The 20336-nt window shown below is 51.4% G+C and overlaps 1 protein-coding gene across 2 annotated transcripts; it reads left to right on the top strand.

The window, feature by feature from the left end:
• Positions 1-57: 57 nt before the first annotated feature.
• On the top strand, positions 58-20116 carry PNLDC1 (PARN like ribonuclease domain containing exonuclease 1). Of its 2 annotated transcripts, XM_079939748.1 has the most exons (19): positions 58-158; positions 561-618; positions 902-975; positions 2971-3010; positions 3760-3883; positions 4066-4154; positions 5440-5540; positions 7292-7368; positions 7560-7703; positions 8251-8320; positions 9917-10002; positions 11465-11520; positions 14434-14498; positions 14932-14985; positions 15168-15210; positions 17198-17297; positions 17591-17766; positions 17870-17968; positions 19155-20116. In XM_079939748.1, the coding sequence occupies exons 1-19, from the start codon at positions 83-85 to the stop codon at positions 19216-19218; spliced, it is 1596 nt and encodes a 531-aa protein (XP_079795874.1). In that variant the 5' UTR covers positions 58-82; the 3' UTR covers positions 19219-20116. The 2 variants fall into 2 exon arrangements, with proteins under 2 accessions (XP_079795874.1, XP_079795875.1); XM_079939749.1 differs by lacking the exon at positions 14932-14985.
• Positions 20117-20336: the final 220 nt, after the last annotated feature.

Consider the following 20336-nt stretch of genomic DNA (forward strand, 5'->3'; position numbering starts at 1 on the left):
CGAGCCCTTTAAGACGGCGGCGCGGCGGAAGCGCGTGGCAGCACGTGGCCGCACTGGGCGCCGTCGGCGGAGCTGCGTGGCCATGGACGTGGGCGCCGATGAGTTCGAGCAGAGCCTCCCTCTGTTGCAGGAGCTCGTCCTGGGCGCGGACTTCGTGGGTAAGGCGCCGGGATTCCGGGCCTCGTCGCCGCAGCCCCCTGGCCGGCGGGAGGGTGTGGTTCGGGCGGCAGAGGGCGGAGAGGTGAGGCCCGGCTGGGTGGTTGCCAGGCTGCAGGAGGCTCAAACAGGGCCCCTCCGAAGGACGGGGTGTGTGCCTTCTCGGGCCTGGGGGGGCATGTTAGGCAGCAGGTACAGCCTTGGCCCCAGTTTGGTCCAGGTGGAACGGGGTGGCCTGGCTTGTCCTTGCTTTGGCTTCCTCTGTTCTCCCTTCTTGACCTCTCCTGGCCTCTTGAGCAGCAAGAAGGTGAGCCAGAACTTTTGCCACCAGCAGCGTTTACAGCACAGAGAGCCTTGCGATGGCCTGCGCCTGGGGACTCTTGTCTTTCTTGCCTCCCCTGCAGGTCTAGACATAGAGTTCACTGGCCTTCGTTCTAACCCGTCCGGGCCCCAGCAGATCAGGTAAAGCTAAAACTGCCTTAGAGCTGAGCTGGAGAGGTTGTCGGCCGCGCGCTCCTGGACGACACCCTGGCCGGCCAGCATTGTTTCCCGACAGGCACCCTGTTGGCATTGGGCGGGCAGGACAGCATTTTGTGTGGGGTTTGGGGACCTGGCCCTTGTCCACGAAACGCTGGTTCTCTAGTTGTAACAAGGAAAGTGCTGCGCCTGGTTGAGACGTGCTGATCCAGCATGGAGGCTGTGCTGCCTTGCTGGCCTCTGCGCTGAGATGCCTGTTTTTTCGCAGTCTGTTTGACTTGCCATCAGAGTGGTATCTCAAGACCCGTCAGAGTGTTCAGCAGTTCACCGTCTGTCAGATTGGTGAGTCTAATCTTCCGCTGTTTCTTATAAGTTACTGAAATAGAGACTTTCTTCCTTTTTTTTTTTTTTGCCGTGCCCGGGCCTCTCACCGCTGCGGCCTCTCCCGCCGCGGAGCACGGGCCCCAGATGCATAGGCCCAGCGGCCACGGCTCACGGGCCCAGCCGCTCCGCAGCACGTGGGATTCTCCCGGACCGGGGCACGAACCCGCACCCCCTGAGGTGGACCCCCAACCACTGCGCCACCAGGGAAGCCCTCTTCCTTTTTTAAAATTGTCTTTGTGTTTCCTACTGGGAAAACAGTTTTGGCGCCTTTGTGAGATACTGGCTAGCGTTTTGCGTGCTCATTTGGTTTTTGGCCATGTCATGCCTGCGAGACCTAACACTTCAGAATAAGCAGAAACGTGATCTCCATGCTTAAATCAACATTAAGGATCTTGTACCATCTTTCAGGGAAAAATTTGTATGTTTTCTTTAAAGAAAAATCATATACAAGATCATACTATAAACATGTTCTGCATCGTTTTTTTTCTTCCCCACGACTGGGGTTTAGAGATCTTTCTATATCAGCTTATACAGATTTCCTGTTCGTTTTTTTTTTTTTTTTTTTTTGCGGTACGCGGGCCTCTCACTGTTGTGGCCTCTCCCGTTGCGAGCACAGGCTCCGGACGCTCAGGCTCAGCAGCCATGGCTCACGGGCCCAGCCGCTCCGCGGCATGTGGGATCTTCCCGGACCGGGGCATGAACCCATGTCCCCTGCATCGGCAGGCGGACTCTCAACCACTGCGCCACCAGAGAAGCCCTCCTGTTCGTTTCTAACGGATGCATAGCACTCCAAACTGAATGTATCTGTTGGCTCCCTCTCCTAATGATGAGTACTTTAGTTACCATTTGTATGTGATGAAACAGGGCTGCATTGACTGTCTTAGTGTTTATATGTTACTGTGTATTTGTGAATGTATGTGTTTGGTATACTTGTAGCAGTGGAGTATGTGCATTAAAGTATTGATTTGTTGTCTAACTATTGCTCTTCCTACCAACCATCTGAGAAGTTTACAGAGACTTACACTAACAGGGAATGTGTCTGTTTCCCTCACTCACACTGAGTATTACCAGTCTTAATTTTTTGCCCACCTGGTAGAGGAAAAATGATCTAAAATTACCGTTCTGATTTACATTTTTAATACAGGATCAACAAACTGTTTCTGTAAAGGGCTAAACTAAATATTTTAGGTTTTGCAGGCCATACTGTCTCTGTTACAACTACTCAGTGCTGCCCTTGTTAATGAGAAATCAGCTGTAGTTAATACACAAATGAATGAGCATAGCTGTATTTCAATAAAACTTTATTTAAAAAACAGGTCATGAGACATTTTACTGATTCTTTTCCTGTGAATGATGGTGAACACCCGTGTGTGTGTGTGTGTGTGTGTGTGTGTGTGTGTGTGTGTGTGTGTGTGTGTGTTTTGCTCTGTGTCCTTGTCCTTTGCTATTATTCTGTTGTGATTGTTTTTCTTAATTGTGAGACCTCTTTGAAAGTATGGGAAACAGCACTTAGATGCGTTTGTTTTGGTTTTCCCCACTTCAAAGTGTTTTTCACTTTGTGTGTGGTCTTTTTAGCGGTACAGACATTCTAAAGCAATTAAATGTATACATCTTCATAGATCTTAGTGTTTTCTCTTTTTTTTCTTTTATTATCCCTTTTTTCTCTTTTTTTTCCTTAGTGTTTCCTCTTACTGGTTTTAAAACCATAGAAGTGTCATTTTAACATTCTGTGTTTGAACAGCCATTCACGATTATATTTCAGTAATCTCCGTGTGAATGACAATTTGACAGTTCTCATGTTTTGACTCTTCTCTTCATTTCTTTCTTTTTTAGAAGTTATCCTAAAGCTCGTACAATAACTTTGGGTGCAAAGTACTGTTCAGAAGTTTTTCTGTAGTTAACTTCTGGTAGCTTTTCTTTTGGTATTCATTCTCTCTACCATCATTCTTCTAGGATTGTCTATGTTTTCCAGTATTGAAGGCGAGTCAAACAAGTATGTATAAAGACCTTTGGCAAAACACATGGCTCTTGCCCACTTACCTTCTCCACCTGCTCCCCCTTCAAATTCTGCGTCAGGCTCTGAAGCGCTTTGGCCCCGGGTGCTCTGTATACCCTCCGGCTTCTGTGCCCGCCACCCCCCTCCCCTGCCGATGCCCGCTGGTCCTTCAGGTCGCTCAAAGCAGCACCATCTCTGGGGGCCTTTCCCAGCACCCCTGTACCTTTGGTGCTCCTTTCCCCATTTCCTTGTCTCCTGTGTGTGCCTTCAGGATTGCAATTAACAGTGTTATAATGAAGGTGATGTACCTCCCAGGCGGCAGCAGTCAGAAAGGATGCTGAATGGCAGCCCCACTGTCTCAAATAGGGCGTCAGACTTTGTTCCCCAGGGGCAGGATCTCTGCCTTTTTTCATTGGCCACCCCCATGCCAGTCATAGTGCTTGAGATATAGCTGACATTCAAGTACAGTGGACCCTTGAACAACACGGGGTTTGAGCTGCATGGGTCCACTTATACTCAGATTTTTTTCACTAAAATGACGGTACCCATGTGTAGACACAGGGCAGGCTGTAAATTATACACGGATTTTGACTGCATGAACGGTGGGCGCCCCTAACCGCCGTGTTGTTCAGGGGTCAACTGTACTTCTCAAGTGGAGGGAAGAGCCCACTCCGAAGCCTGTGGTGTGAGCCAGAATTCTAAAACTGGTTTTCGTCTTTTTCTCCTTATGTGTATTTTTTTTCTAGGTATGAAGCCCATTCGTGTAACTTCTTTCTCTTCCCTACAACGTTTGGGATTTTGGATTCAGAGTTCTCTTTCCAGGCTTCTAGTGTTCAGTTTTTGAATGAGCATGGCTTCGATTATAACAAGGTACAGCACTGGAGGAGGGGACCAGGAAGGGTTGAAAGGCTATCTAGCCCACCTGGTCTGAATCCATTTCCTGTCCCCTTTCTGACTTGTCCTCAAAACGCGGACAAGGAAGGTTTCTTTCCACTCTGCTGCCAGCACAGAGGATGCCTCTGACTAGTTTCCTTGTCTGTTCTTTTCTTCAGTTTCTCAAGAATGGAATCCCATATATGAACGAAGAACAGGAGAAGAAAATTAAACACAGCATCCTGACTGGGAACTGGAGAGTTCGCAGGTAAGGCCTGCTTCTCCGGGTGCTTTGTGGGTTTCTTTGCTGCTGGTGTGTTTCTGGCTTTCCTGTGCGTAGACGTGCTGTCTCCAGGACAGGCTGACCTCACACCATCACCTTTAGCTGGCATAGCTTCCTGGACTCACGCTCAGTCAAACGCAACAGCCTGAAGTGCTGGTGATACGGTTCTCAGGCCTGAGATAAGAAATCTCTCGCTGTGTCGCGTGTGATTTTAGTGTTTAACAATGAAGGGGAGAAAGAACTGACTGTTAATTTGGTACTCAAAGAGGCAGGCACCCCATTCCAGGGCTGGAGGGGAAGATGGCTCTGTTGGCCTCCCTGTGAGATGTTATGTTGGCCTCCCACGTGATCTTAGGGATTTTTCAAGGTAAATCACAGGTAGCCTTGACTGGGTAGTCACATGCCTTGGCTTGGGCACGTTGCCCCACGTGCCTGACGCTGCTGTGTTCCCCAGGGCAGGATCTCTGCCTTTTTTCTTTGGCCTCCAGTGCCTCTTGTTGTACTTGAAACCCAGTTGTACTGTAGGGCTGGGGCCAGGCCTGCACAGCCGCGTGGTGTGCTAGAAGGAGCAGGCCGCCGGGCCCACACAGGCCCTGCTGTCCGCTAGCTTTCTGGTTTTGAACCAGTCCTCTAAGCTCTTTGAGCTTGAGACTCTTTGCCTGTCTCAAGAAGGGGTTAAATTAGACAGCTTTTAGTTCTGGAATGTTACGATTATCTGGTCCAGATAATTATGTAATGCGGGAATTTTTTTTTTAATGTCTGTTTGTGGTTTTATATAAAAATACCTTTTGGAAGGGAAAAACAAATTGAATTTTTAATCTTCTGTTATCTTCAAGTGTTGGAGAAAAGTCTTTCCTTTTCTCAACATAACATCATGTCCTTATATTTCTAACGCAGGAGAAGGTGTACTTACCAAAGTTGCTGTCTTTTCCATGCTTCAGCAGATGGTGATTTTTCACCTCTGAGAGCAGAATTGAGAAGATAGGGCTGATGGTGTTGTTCCGTGTGGGCTGCATCCCAGCGTCCTCCTGCCCATAGGCCCGTCCGAGGGAGGGGCAGAAGGGCTCCTGAGGACAGACCAGAGGGTAGAGGCCAAGTGATTGGCTTCCTGTTGCAAAACAAGACTCAGAAAAGAAGTGGTCTCTTTGGGGTCTTCTTGCCGAGATCACAGTGTTAAAGCAGGAGCCTTCAGAAGCCTCTCCCCCGTTAGCGCTGTCTCGTGGTTCTGTGGTCTTCCCCAGCATTCCCGCTTCACTGTGCCCGTTTTCAGTTCTCTGGATAAAGACCAAATCAAGGTGGTGATTGACGAGGTGACGCGCTGGCTGGACCTGGCAGAGGAAGGCGACTGGATGACCCTCCCTGGTATCACCGGTAGGCAGGAGGTGGCTCCCCGGCCTGGGAGCTGCGGAACCGGCCGCTGTCACGTGCTGGAGGGTGGGGGAGCATCCCTTGTCCCCTGGTGGATCCTGGGCGGCAGCTCAGCAGACACACGGTCCTTGTGGTTAGATAGAGCCCTGACCTCAATTCGGAGGTTGAAGGGTTTTCAACCGATTCTGAATTTTAAGGTTGAGGGAGTGAAGTTCCATTCAGAGCCATCCTTCTTATCCAATCCTTGGTGCCCTGTGGACTCTTGCTTTACTGTTGTTAATCTCTGAATTTCTCTGAATTTCCCCCAACGGGACAATGTGGGATCACAATGAACCTGCCCTAGAATAGCGGTTCTCAGCCCTGGTCGGTGGACCCCAGGGGTCTCTGAGACCCTTTGCAAGGGGTTCACAAGGTCATAACTCTTGTCAGAATATCACTCGGCTATCGCTTGCCATTACCACTGTGCCGTTTGCACTGATGGTCCTGCAGCAGCGGTGGGCAGAGCGGCTGGCGCCCCAGCACAGGCGAAGGGAGGCGCGTCCGACCACGCTGGTAGTCGTATTCTTTGTTACTGCTTCCAGTTTTTAAAAATTCCAGTTTTACTTGGAATTCAGTGAAATAATTCTTTTTAGTGAAATAATAATTATTAATTTTATTAAATCTCAACATTTGATTGCTCATCTTTTAAAATATTCTGTGTATCAAAATAAGTACAGAAAAAATAAATGTTCATGAAACATTGCTGCTGCTACCGAAGTACAGTGGTTGTCTTGAGCAAAAGCACTTGTGCAGGTTTTTGTGTTGAGAGCTGAATTAGCTCCCTTTTATTTACTTATTTATTTAAAGGCATATATGTGTGTGTGTGTGTATGTGTGCGTATATATATAAATATATATATGTATATATAAATATATATATATATTTTTTTCTTTTTTTTGGGCCATGCCGCATGGCTTGTGGGATCTTAGTTCCCCGACCAGGGATTGAACGCCAGGCCCTCCCTCGCCAGTGAAAACGCTGAGTCCTAACCACTGAACTGCCAGGGAATTCCCTTAAGGAATATAATTTTTACTTGAAGGAACTGACTGGTTGTTTCAATGTGGGTATTTTCAATCACTTTCTCAAGTGAAAAAAGTAAGCCTTGTCTTCAGGGAGACTCACTCACAGTATTTGCTAGAGATGAAATTTGAGCTTTCAATAAAAGACTGGAATTTTGGAAAGCTTGCATCTGTCACCATAAGCTTGACAACTTCATGAGACCTTTCTAATGAGCTCAGTGGCCATACATACAGGTGCCTTTTGATGGTATTGTATGATATGTGAACACTTGGACGATGTGTATAACTCAGGAAACCAGCGCTCTCCAAATAATCACCACATGATGTTACAAAATCATGGGCAAAAGTGTAATGGGTTTATTATTTTTAAAACTTGGCGATTTTGAATTTCATGTATAGTTTTAATTTCTAACATGATGAATATCAAGACCCGTACCCCCCCACACACAAAGACTCTTTGGGGTCCTCAATTTAAGAGTGGCCCCGAGATCAGAAACTTCAAGAAAGCTGCCCTAGATCGTGCCGTGCCATCCCTGTCGCTTGGCCTTGTGGGCTTGCGCATACCTAAGAGCTGTCTTTCCACTTGATCCGTCCATCTCTCAGCCGCTTTTCCTCTCGGGCTTCTCTTGAGGGGAGGGTGGACTGCCGTTCCAGGGTCTGCAGTGGTTCTGTGCAAGTCTTGTTTCCTTGCTGCAGGCTTCCAGGCCTTCGAGGTCCAGCTTGTGCTGAGGAAGGCCCTCCCCGACATCTGGACGGTGATGAGAGGCCAGGGGGTGAGTTCCCACCTGGAGGGGGGCAGCCTCGGTGGCTCTATCATTTCTCTCTCGTTTGGCCAAATCTGGCCTCTGTGAAAGGCTTCTTCTCCCCCCCTCCCTCTCCTCCCTTTTGAGATGAAGGACCACTTTTTTGGCCCCATTCCCAGGAACCCAGGATACGGGGACCTTGTCTCTACTTCTCCTTTCAGGTGACAGTGAAGAAAGTGAGTAAACGGCATCGCTGGTATCTTGAGAACACCTCTTGCGATCGAGAAAGCTGTTGGCAGGAGAAGATTCTTCTCTCTGCGAGGGGTTTTTCTGTGTTTTTCCAGATGCTGGTGAAAGCCCAGAAGGTAGGGAAAAAATATCTCTTTCCTTGGTCTTTAGCAGTCTTTTGTAATTTTGGCCGTAGGTACTAATGGGTCCTTCAACTAAAGGGGTCCTTCAATGGGTCCTTAAGATTCCTTAAGATAAGTGACTTCCTTTTTGTTAACCGGCTTTATGGATCTAACCTTGCTTTCACAAAATCATGACAGATTAATTTGGGGAAAGACTGTCCCTATGAAATATTACTAGTTCTTTGCTCCTTTCAGACACATGGGCATTTCAGTACTAATTGACCTAAAACTACTTGGGGACTGCACATGTCTGCTTCACAGCTTAGATTCCCAGTGCAGCCCAGGCCTCGAGTCCCTCTGACTCGCTGCTTTGCTTTTCTGGCCTTTAAGCAGTCAGGCTACCTTTCATGGGAGTGGAATGCAGGTGGGGATGGGATTACCATGTCGTCAGAATGCAGTGGGTTCTAAAGCTACACCCTTTGCCGGAGACAGCAGTTAGTCTATGGCGTCTGTTTTATTTTTAAAATTTCATTTCTCTCACCTGTCGATTTCCTCCAAGTAGCCCTTAGTGGGACATAATATGATGATGGATCTGCTGCATCTCCATGAGAAGTTCTTCAGACCTCTCCCAGGTAGGGACAGACCATCCTTCTCCTTCCTCTGATCTTAGCTTGCCATCTGGCAAGGGGATTGGCCCAGAATCGTGCCCCTGAGGGAGCCCCTACACACACAGCCGTCCCCAGGGCCTCACAGGTTTCTGGAGAGGTCGCGTACATCTGTGCCTGTTACCATTTTCCTGGAGCTGGGGGACTTTCTCCAGGAGAAAAACTTACGTTTGAATTGATACTCTTACCCTCTGTTACGGAAGTTGTTCGGTCTTATTGCATACGACTTAGCAAAATCAGAGACGGGCAGAGGACGTGTAGTCACAGCTATAATCCTGACACTTTTTGCTTTTCCCTCTGTTGTGGCTTTTTACATATTGACCACACTGCGTATATGATTTTGATTTTGGCTTTTCTTCACTTGCCAAAAGCATTTATTTATGTCATTAACCTAAAATCATTTAATGGCCACGTGGTACTGACTTATGCCTGTCCCAGTCTTTTCCATGACTGATGCCATTGGACACACAGAAGTGTGACACAGCAGTTAAAAGCACGCATTCAGATGTCATGTTGAGGCCTCATCCCACCATTGTTATGTGCGACCTCAAGCAAGTTACTTAAACGTGCCTGTTCTGTTTCCATGTCTGTAAAACGGGGGAAATGATATCAACAGTATGGATATCAGAGTTGTTTGGGGATTAAATGAACTAACGATGTACTGAGAACACCAGTGTAGATTGAAAGGGGTGAGAAGGTTCTAGGAGAGAGTTCTCGAGGAAATGAATTGATAAAAAAAAAACACCTCAGTTTGAGCATCTTGAGAGAACTTGGGGAGAATTAAGGGTAAGATAATCACTCACCAAAAGACTAAGCAAACAACCAAACAAAAAAATTGCTGGAACAAAAGCTGTGCCAGAAAGGAAGTCATTGGAGGAGACCACCTGGCCCCTTGGTGAGTAATGCACAGGTGCTCTCAACGGTGAGGCGTACGAGGTAGAAGGGGTGATTATTTTCTTACCTCGTGGGAGTCAACAGTTAGTGAGGGCCCCAAACCGGGAAATCACCGAGCAGCGTAAGCATGTTATTTAGAGATGTGGGAATAAACTCCGAAAGAAAAAATGGAAGGTCGTTGCCTTTGGGGACTAGGAAATGGGAGGGCAGTGAGAAGAGGGCTAGCAGAGGGGTTTGGGTTGGTTTGTTTTGCAGACAACTATATGCAGGTATAATTTTGATAAATACGTGAATTAATAGGTAATTTTTATCAAGGCACTTATAATTTTTAACTTACTGGATTTTTCTTTGAACAGTTATTTACAGACTTCACATCTGCCTTTCCAGTCATACCTCGTTCTCCCTTTTCCATTGGCTAGAACTTTGCAAATTGCGTTAACTAATGTTGGCCTGAATTTAGGAAAACCGTTTAGCTTTTGCTGTTACAAATGGTGATGTCAGGTTGGTTTGAGATTCAGAAATCCTTGATGATTAGGAGTAAGGATGTTTTCAATTCCTATTTTGTTTTATTTGCTTTATTAGCCAGTGTGGGTGACGAGCTAGACTGGAGAATTTCTTCCCATTTTTACCAATGAACTCACTTCTGACTGTCTGGGTCTTTCCCTTCAGAAAGCTATGAAGAATTTAAGGTGAATATCCACAACCTATTTCCTGTTCTCATTGACACCAAAAGTGTGGCCAAGGATATCTGGAAGGTAATAAGTTAAACTGCTCTGGGGAAAGGAAAGCTTCGTTTGTCCCACTAACACTTAGCTTTCTCGTTCTTTTCAAAAGAACGAGAGCGTGCGTTCCTTGAACGTTTCTTTGAACCCTTTTCTCGTATTTTACAACCAGTATTGGTTTTCTTTTTTTTTTTTTTTTTTTGCGGTACGCGGGCCTCTCACTGTCGTGGCCTCTTCCGTTGCGGAGCACAGGCTCCGGACGCGCAGGCTCAGCGGCCATGGCTCACGGGCCCAGCCGCTCCGCGGCACGTGGGATCTTCCCGGACCGGGGCACGAACCCGTGTCTCCTGCATCGGCAGGCGGACTCTCAACCCCTGCGCCACCAGGGAAGCCCTGGTTTTCTTTTTTTTATTCTGCCACCTCTGAGTGATGCTAGCTTATGTGTGATTTTTTTTTTCTTTCCTTCATTCAAGTTCTCACCTTTTGACTTCCTGGTGTGTAGTTCACGGGCTTATTTAGATAGCACAGCAGAACAACTTGTTCTAGAGCTTGGTGTGTACACAGTGAGTGTTTGCAACGTGCTTAAAGAGCGTCAGGGTTGGGGGCAGGGATCCCACTTGAGAAATTTTATCTTTACTGAGCGTTAGGGCCGTGGGATTTCAACCCAGACACATTAGAATCACCTGGGAGGGTAAACGCTGACACCCAGACCCCACCTTCAGCTTCTCTGGTGTAGAGGGGCCGGGAGTGGCATTTCTGCAGCTGCCGGGTGACTTCTGTTCTGCAGCTGAGGTGGTGTGGAGGACGGAAGCACCCAGCTGGTTTAGAAGTTAAAACTGAGGAACCAAGCAAGGGGAGGCAGATCAGTGTTGTAGATAAAGCTTTAAGCTGATCAGAATGAACTGTTCGGTAAGGAAACCACAGAAACGGCACTGGGCTACTTGGTACATCTTTGCCCAGAGACACACGTATTAGTCGTACCTCACGTATTTCTAGCTGACGGTGTTCTGTGACGCTGCCCATCTCCACGGAACGGAGTTCTAGGGCGAAGCGGGAAGGACGCGGGGGCTGATCTGAGGCAACTAGTGCAAATCAGTCTCCACTGCACGTGAGATGAGGTGAACTCTAGGCCTTGGGGACCTGGCAGTCCCTTAGAGTACCTAGTGCCCTCCGTAATGTGTCCTTGGCCGCGGTCTTGTGCCTTGGAGTCCTGTGTTTCTCAAACCCCTAAAACACTTGTCTTTGAAGGAAGTTGCTGTGTTGTGTTTGTGGCAGTTTTCTTAGGCTGGGTTGCCGGGTCCCTTATAGAAAACCCAAGGACACTAGGTACCCTGACATCCGAATTAAGGAATAAATATAGGTGTATGTAAAGAGAGGAGTTTATAGGAGTTTGCATTTTCCAGGTCATTTTAATGGCCATGTGGTAATTCCTGAAGCAGATAATAAACATAACCACAAATGTCTTATTCTCCCTAATTTGTTTTCCAAATTATAGGAACTGAATTTCCCAAGGGTTTCAAGTCTTTTAGAAGTTTATGAAGTCCTAAACAGGTAAGAAAGCTGTTTTTCGGAGCTGCTTATAGATCAGGGGTTCTCACTTGGGGCGATTTTGCTCCCCAGGGCACATTTGGCAACAGTGAGATGTTTTTGGTCGTTAGAGTTCAGGGGTACCTAGTGAGTAGAGGCCAGGATGCACAGGACAGCCCCCAACCCAAAGAATTCTCCAGCCCCAAATGTTACTGGTGCTGAGATTGTGAAACCCCCTTCTGGAGGGGAAGGGGCCTGGTCAGATACCTACAGCTGTTTAATTATCTGGTGTTTTCTGTTGGCCAGGGTTTTATTTTTCCTGTGATCTGTTTGATTATTGGAGTGATTAGCTCCATGGGAACAGATTTTGTTCTTCTTTTGGACCTTGATGTTCCTCTCAGGCCTACAGCAGTGCGAGGCATAGTAGGTGCACATTAAACACTGGAGTGAGTGAACGGTCCTAGTACCGGGTGAGTTCCTGCCCTTCCTACAGGAACAGCGACCCTGTCTTCCCTCATGTCCCAGCCACGCTGCGGGCATGTGCTGGCAGGAGTGTGTTGCCTGGAAGGCCTGGAGTGGATGGGGGCTTCTCTGCCCACTCCTTTGTCCCCAACTGGGGGGACCAGCAAACCAGAGCGGGGAGAGGGTGGCGTCGGGAGCAGTTGAAGGTGAGACCTTTTTGGAAAGAAGCTGTGTCTCTGTGGCTCACTGTCATCCGGCCACTGGCACGGGGGCCCCTGAAGATGCCTGTCCGGAGCCGCACTGGCCTCTTGAGTCTCCCATAGATGCTCTTTTCGGCTCATGGCATCAGTGATTTCCGACGTGATCGTCTCCTCTGGCCCCTTAGGCTTCATCTCTTCCTTTCTCACACGGCCCTCCTGGCCTTCATTTCTAAGAAAACAAGAGGCTAGAGGCGGGAGTGTCTCAGCCCCCTGCAGACACTTGCGCGGTGTTAACCTCTTCGCCACTCTCTCCCGTCAGCCCGCACACGGGAACGCCTGCTGTGTATGGGGCCAAGGCACGAAGGGCTGCCCTCCCAGGGCCTGTCCGTCCTCCTGGCCCTGCACCTTCCCTCCGCTCAGCAGCCCCCCTGCCCTTCGTGCCCCCCTGACCCCCACCGTGTCCTCAGCCTCTCCCTCAGCATCAGCATCTTTCTTCTAACTCAGAAAACGTGAAGCTCCCCTCGGTCTCCCCTCTTGCCACCACTGTCCTTGTTCTGTCTACAACAGGCCTCTTCAGAGGCCTCGCCTTCTCCTGGGCCCACTGAGGTCAGGTTGCCTCCCCTCCACGGAACTCGGTCTGGATATCGGGGCCCAGCTGATGGGAAGATGCGCACAGGCGTTTGGAACAGGGCGTGGCAGGCGCTCGTGCTCAGTGTTAACTTCTGTCTGGCGTCTGACACCCTGGGCCGCTTGGCCCCCTTCCCTGCCGTTGCGCCCTCTCCCGGCTTCCTCTTATTTTCTGGTGAGTGTTTTAATCTCTTCCTCTCAGGCTCTCGTTCTTCCACTCGGTCCCTTACATCTTTCCAGGGTCCCCACTGTCCTCTTCTTCCTCGTTACCGTGCCCCTGGGTGACCGAATCCACCCCCCCCAGCCTCGGCGACCACCACGTCTGTGCCACCGCGGCTCCAGACTCCTCGCGTCCTGACCACCTTCTGATTGTTCCTGCACCACGTGGCCGCAGGCACCTTCTGCTTGGCCCGTCTCTCTGCCCGTCAAACCCGCTCCCGTGTCTGGAGCAACTTCTGCCACATCCCGACGGCGCCAGGCGCTGTGCCGATGGCTCGTGTGCAGGTGTGAGAGAGAATCTTGTTTTCAGTCCGCAGGCCCTGCATCGAGACTTGCTGGGTGTAAATCCCAGCTTTGCCTCTCACGAGCTTCGTGAGTCACCTTGAGAGCAGGCCCCCAGAGCGATGGCCGCCTCGCAGCTTAGGAGCACGTGAGGAAATCAGGGTTCAGAGATATGAAGCATATAGAGAGGTACCGATCGATTCTGTTGGAAAACAGATGAAGGGACGGTTTCCCTGTCGAATGCCAGCCGCGTTCACCCACGTGCCAGAGCTGAGACCTGGAAGGAGACCCAGAGCTGGGCCACCAGCGTCTTCTAGTCAAGGCCTGTTGGTTTTACTCCCTAAACGTCCTGGAAACCGGTTCCTTTTTCTGCATCCCCAGGAGCATTGCCTTCCCTGAGGCCTTTATTTTTTATTCCAATGGTGGTAGTAGCTCCTCCCCGGTTAGCTTGGTGGCCTGACCTACTTTATCTGCCGGGCTGCCACTTGAGTGGTCTTTTAAAATGTGAACTTGACCATTTTTCTGGTCAGAGCCTTCCTCTGGTTCCTGAAGCCCCCCCGTAACGTTCGAGCTCTTTCCCGGCCCCTGCCCATCACTGCGGGCTTCGCCCTCTCCCTCGCTGTCTCTGCGTGCTCTTCTCTTGGCTTGAAGTGTCTGGCGCTGCCCCATTTCCTCAACCAGGTGAGTCCCTGGGGTTCAGGACTCTCCTGTAGGACCACCGACTTCAGGAAGCCTTCCCTCCCGAAGGCCTGTCCCTCGATAGCCAGGCGTGCACTGCTCACGCCTCGGGCGTCGCATTTCTAGGACGCGCCGAACAGCAAGCTCCCGGGGGCAGAGCCAGCATAGGGTTGATCCTGATGCCCGGGCTGGGGTCCTGCGTCTGGTAAACGCTCAGAATGACGTGGTTGGAGCCTCTGGCTCTGCCGTTCTTTCATCTGTCCCGTTGCCTGGTTACCAAGACCTGTCTGCCCATGCCTGGATCCGTGTTTTGTTTTGTTTGTCTGTCTTATTTTATATTAGAGCTGTGTTTCGTTGTGATTTTCAAGGAGTCCCAGTACTGAGGACATTTTTATTTGTTAAGAGGATGAGGGGAGAATGAGAAAGGATTGTCAGCGAACGTTTTCTATCGATCTTTCTTCTCTAATAGTGACTTGAATCCCACCAAGAATTCTGGGCCAGTGATTATTCACGCAAGCAAATGTGAAAAATACGGTACGTATGTTTGCCTGAGCTGTGCTCCTCCGAGGTTGGCACGGCTTTGAGGTGCTGGAGCTCTAGCCGGGTCTCCACGTGGCAGGTGTGGGAGGGCCGGGTGGGGCTTTTCCCGTGCCGTGTCCATATTATAACCGCCCGATCGAAAGGAGCCGTCCCGGAAGGCGTCGGAGGTCGCGGGGGCGTCCGTCTGTCAGGAAGCCCTGTGCTTCCACCTCCCGTGGGCGCTCTTGCTGCCGTGGGGAGGTCCTAGGTCACAGTGGGGTGTGGCTGAGAGAAGGGTGCGTGGTCTCTGCAGGAACAACCGCTAGTTGGCTGTGTGTGCACAGCCGACGTGGGTGTGGAACTGGGGCGGGGTTGGGGGAGAGTCCTTTCCTGGGCTGTGTTCTAATCGCTGCTTAACGTCTCTCCTGCTTCTGGAAAAACACTTCAGTTGAGACAAAGTATCCCCATGAAGCAGCATACGATGCCTTCCTGTGCGGATCAGGTGAGAGTTGCTGCCTTTTTAAAGGGAGACCCCTGTCTTATTTTCAGTCATCCCCCCCCCCCCACCGCCTTTACTTCCAGGTGGGTGGCACATGTGGAAATAAGGCCTGAGTTTGCATACTTTGAAAACGCGATCAGATTGCGCCTTGACGTCTGTCACATTTCTAGCTTCTTCTTTTCCAGTTCTTTTGAAAGTGGCCCACTTGCTCCTATGGAGAGCGCACGGGTGAGTGTTCCCTTCATCCTGTGATCTCATCAGTGGTCAGGATTTGTTGAGCCCTCACTGTAAACCAAGACCTCGGGGCTCCCACACTCTCCCAAAGAAGGAGGATGCAAGTGTCATTGTGTAAATGACACATTTATGGACGCAGCCCTCCTCCATAGGCAGCCTTTCCCAGCCTTCCTCCCACCCTGGGGCTGGTCCTGGCCCCCCTGCCTCTTGTGTCGGCCTGGGGAAAAGTCACTGTCAGGACGCCAGGACAGTGGGTGAGGCTTGGACTCCGCACCCGCCCCAGTGTTCCCGGGGCGGTATGCTTGCTCCGTCTGTTACCCTCCTGTTTCCTCGTGTCTAGTAAACTGCAGTGAGGTGGGAGGGCAAAGCGTATAGGCCAACAAGTGATCCGTCCTCGGGGTTCACACAGTCAGGCTGGGGAGGAGGGCAGTGACTTGGAATAAGGCACACAGGGGAAAGGTTCTTAAAGCCTCAAACTGCAATCTTAAATGCATTTTCTCGGGGCGTCGCCATCCTGGATGCCTGCGGTGCTGGGCTCGTAGGCAACAGCTGCACACGTGAACTGGGCATTCTGTGGCTCCATCCTTGCTGCGTGCATGTGTTAAGTAGGATTTAGGGACTTCCCTGGCGGTCCAGTGGTTGAGACTCTGTGCTTCCAATGCAGGGGGCACGGGTTCGATCCCTGGTTAGGGAACTAAGATCCCACATGCTGTGCAGCACGGCCAAAATCAAGTAACAGAAACAAACAAAAAAAAATCCAACATGAGACACCTCGTGCCATAAATTCAAGGGGGTATTTTTTTTTAAAAAATAAAAGTAGGATTTAGCAGGCCAGGGGAAGGAGCTGATCAAAACTGTTCTTTGGGACTGACTTAAACATTTTCAAACTCTACCCTGTTAATGTGGGTACTGCCTAATTTGTCTCTTTTGGTAAAGGGTATTATACACAGAAATAGCCTATGACACATTGATGCAAGGCTTATAGCTTCAGTAAGAAACCCCCACCCCGTCTCCTTCTTCCCTGTGCTCTGACTGTGAGGGCAGCTGAGACAGTGGAGCCTATTGGTGCCTTAGTACCTGGACCTTGTGTCCTTAATTTCTTTTTTTAATTAAAAAAATTTTTTAATTAATTATTTATTTTTGGCTGTGTTGGGTCTTCGTTGCTGTGCACGCGCTTTCTTTAGTTGCGGCGAGCGGGGGCTACTCTTCGTTGCGGTGCGCGGGCTTCTCATTGCGGTGGCTTCTCTTGTTGCGGAGCACGGGCTCTAGGTGCACGGGCTCAGTAGTTGTGGCATGTGGACTCAGTAGTTGTGGCTCGTGGGCTCTAGAGCGCAGGCTCAGTAGTTGTGGCGCACGGGCTTAGTTGCTCTGCAGCATGTGGGATCTTCCCGGACCAGGTCTCGAACACGTGTCCCCTGCATTGGCAGGTGGATTCTTAACCACTGCGCCACCAGGGAAGCCCCAATTTCTTTTAATCCTCAAAACCTAGAAACCCTCCTAGGTTTAGAGAAGCTCCGTAGCAGCCAGGCCTGCCTGGTGCCAAGGGCTGTGCTTTCTCGCGGGCCTGTGCTCAGGTACGTGGTGGTGTCTGGGTGGAGGCGAGGCTGAGTCAGGACGAGGCTGTGGGGCGAGGGACGGCCATTTGCAGTCTCGTCGAGGGGCGATGGAGTGGACCTTCCTCTGCACAGGGGCCTCGCTCATCCCCTGAGCCTGTGGCTGATGTAGGTGAGCCTAGGGGCCTTTACCAGACGGCCACCAACAGGTGGTGACCCCTGGAAGTTCTCCCTTGGCTCGGGCCGTGGTGAGAGCTCGCTGGTCGTGTGGGGGAGGCCCATCAACAGAAGTCCCAGAGCCTGTGAGGGGAGGAGGGAGGGGGGTCTCGGGCAGCACCTTGCCCGTTGTCACCAGAGCCTCAGCTGCGGCCGAGGACGTGGGACACCCCCCGTGGGCCTGAAGGCTTTGGGGTTTTCTGTCCTCGTAGGGTTCTTCCCATCCCCAAGCCCTCCTTCCCGCTGTACCTCGACGTGCTGGCTCCCTATGTGAACCAGGTGAATCTTATCCGAGCCGGGGTCCCCAAGATCGTAAGTAGACTTCATTTTGCTCCCCCCATTCAGAGGCTGGAGGCAGCCTGGGGCTCTGGGGGCGATCAGGGGCTTCTGACGGCCACCAAACGTGGCCAGAGAGGGCGCTCACGCCCCACTAAGCCTGTGACTGTCTCCTGTGTTTTCCCGCCTGAGCCAAGGTGAGCTCGCTCGTTCCTTCCTCCTCTCCTCTCCTCCCCACTGCTCGCAGGGCCTCTCGCAGGATTTTCCAGCTGGGTAGGTAGTCAGTCAGTAGGAACTGTGGAAAATCTGTTCTCCTCCCTGTCTTCTAGAATTTTTCGGGTCCAGATTACCCCAGTATCCGCCCTCCCATCCTCATTGTCACCGTCAGGAGGTGGCCCGGGGTCAGCGAGCAGCAAGTCTACCGCGAGTTTCAGAACCTCTGCAAGTTTGACGTCAGGAGACTGGTGGGGAGCCACTTCCTGCTTCTGACCAATAAGTTTAAGGAGTAGGTGCCTCGGCTCTCAGCCCCCGCCCTCCAACCGCAGCCACTCCAGCCGCTCGGAGCAGCTGTGGTGCTTGCGCGCCTGACGGAGCCCCTCTTTCGGCAGCACCCGGAGCATCCTGAAGGAGTACAGGTGCCACCCCACCCTGCAGGTCTCCGTGTACCGCTACTGGAGACACTCCCCAAACGTCAGCTGCCTGTTACAGTAAGTGACCGGGACTGAGGCTGCTTCGGACTTGCCGGTGGTCCCAGCTGGGTGTGAGTCGAGCACAGCTCGCTAGCCGGCGTGCGCTGGGCAAGGGGTCGTTGACCAGCACGCTGGACCAAACGTCGTTCAGTGACGCTCAGCAGACGTTGATCGAGCACGTGCTGTCTTCGGCACTGTCCTAGGTTCCAGGGCTTCATCCGTGGATGAAACAAAACCCCCTGTTCTCGTGGAGCTCGCACTGGAGTGGGGGTAATAAACGAGTGACCTGCACGGTCTGTTAGGTGATGAGTGTTAGAAACGAGCAGGGTCGGGAAGCGGGAGGGCTGGCCTGGGGGCAGGTTGCTCTTTAAAGGAGAAGATCGGGGCCCTCATAGAAGGCCCGGGGCGGGGGTGGGGGGTGTCGCTGGTGGGGAGTGAGCCAGGCATGGCGACGCGGGGCGGGGGACGGTGCCCAGGCAGAGGAGGCAGCGGGGAGGGGCCCTCTTGGGGGCGCGGTGCTCCTGGCGTGTGGAGGGGCAGTGACAAAGCTACCAGACGAAACAAGGAGCAGCAGGCAAGGCTACGGAAGCCGGCGGGTTGCGGCCAGCAGAGGGCGCGGCTGAGGGCTGCGGGAGAAGCTGGGTCGGCCGCCGGAGGTTCCGTGGCGCAGGGCTCTGCGTGGAGACGTTGGGGGACACAGGGCAGGGGGACGTCAGGAAGCCAGGTCACCTGGTCACACTGTGCGGCTGCGGCTTGGACCGCCTGGTGGCAGGTCGGGGGAGTCGGGGGTGCTGAAGGTGGGATCAGACAGACGGGAGCAGGGTCAAGTTTAAACCCAGGGTTTTGGTCTGAGCAACTGGGAAGACAGAGCTGCTGTTAAATGAGCTTGAAGGATTTTGGTTTCCTGTTAGGAGCCAGACCCGTCGAAAACCACATCGTTGAAGAAGAAAGCTTGGCTGCTAGGCAGTCTTCTCCCCCTCAACCTCCAACATAAATCACTGGGGAAGGTGCCCTCTGTGTCCCAGAGCCATTCTAGCCTCGAGAGGATGTTGGCGCCGGGAGAGGGATGGAAAGGAAATAACACCCGGGCGAACGTAGCCGGGAAGGAAGAGGGGCCAGCCTGCGCTGGTGCTCTCACACCTGCTGGGCGCACGCGGGGCCTCCCGAGCCATCCAGGCCGCTGACCGGTGTCATTGTCTTGCAGGGTCTGTGGCGTAGTCACCACCTGGGCCTTTATCGCGTTTCTCCTGGGAGGAGCTCGCCCCTGAGCGCAGCAAGGCCGCCTGCAGTCCCGTCCCGTCTCCGCGCGATCCCGGGGCTGCCGTCCTGGCTTCTGTTTGTTCAAATCACATCCTACTTGCATATGGATCTGCGCGGTCCTTACGAGGAGTTTTGTTATGTGTTGAATGTGAAATTCTGTAAATATTATCAATGATAAATCCTTTGTATGTGGCCAAAACTTTTCTTTCTATAAATGACTGGGGAGAAGCCACACCTCTGGGAATTTGAGCTAATGTTCCAGAGTGTCTTCTGAACGGACAACTGGGACGATAGGAGCTGGACACCAGGTGGGCAGAAGACTCCGTTATTGCTGAGAGAGAAAGCAATAGCTGATAGGCAGGGGTTTAGGCCTGAGAAACGGCCGAAGCTCTAGTAAAGGGAAAAATAAAACCAGGTGTCATGGGCGCCGGTGTTGGTCCATGTTTTGGGTAACTGCCATGAACCATGAAGCAGCTCACCTTAGAAACCAAGTGGCTTGTACCACGGGTGTGAACCCTGAGCTCGAGGTAGAATCGGATGGTTTTCTTTCCTGGGCAGTGCGGGCACTTCACTCGGCTTCGTCAGGAGCTCTTCTCTGTGAGGGGTTGAACTTGGCTGGGCTGTGTTCAGCCTTGAACTTGAGGATTCAGCAAAGCCTTCTCAAATTCCTTGTGGAAGAAGGTTTTTCTGTATAAAACAGAAGTGTTAGTACTGGCCGCCACCCAGAAGGAGAGTTTGGGAGCCACCCCAGAAGTCACACGCCTGTCCCGGGGTGTGAGTGACACGGCGACCGATGGGCTGCTGTCCCTGCGATGCTCGGGGCAGCTCTTGTGGTCAGACCAATGAAACCCTGCTCTCGGTGAGGGGAGGGAGGTCTTACCCGTTGGTCCAAACAGCCTCCTAGTGGGATTGTTGTTTTGTCTGTCTTCCCGTTGGATGTTCCTTTGTGCACGCTAAGGAAAAGTTTTTTTTTTGGGGGGGAGGCTTTTTTGTGGGCTTTTGGGGCCCCATCTCATGGATGTGAGCCCTGCATTAAGTAAGCAAACCTGAAAAGTGAAAACGGGCTTCTCAGCTGAGCGTATACAGTGACCATTTTGACTTCCCGGGGTTGGGGCAGGGCCTGAGC

This window comes from Stenella coeruleoalba (genome assembly GCF_951394435.1).
Source record: "Stenella coeruleoalba genome assembly, chromosome: 12".
NCBI classification, from domain to species: Eukaryota; Metazoa; Chordata; class Mammalia; order Artiodactyla; family Delphinidae; genus Stenella; species Stenella coeruleoalba.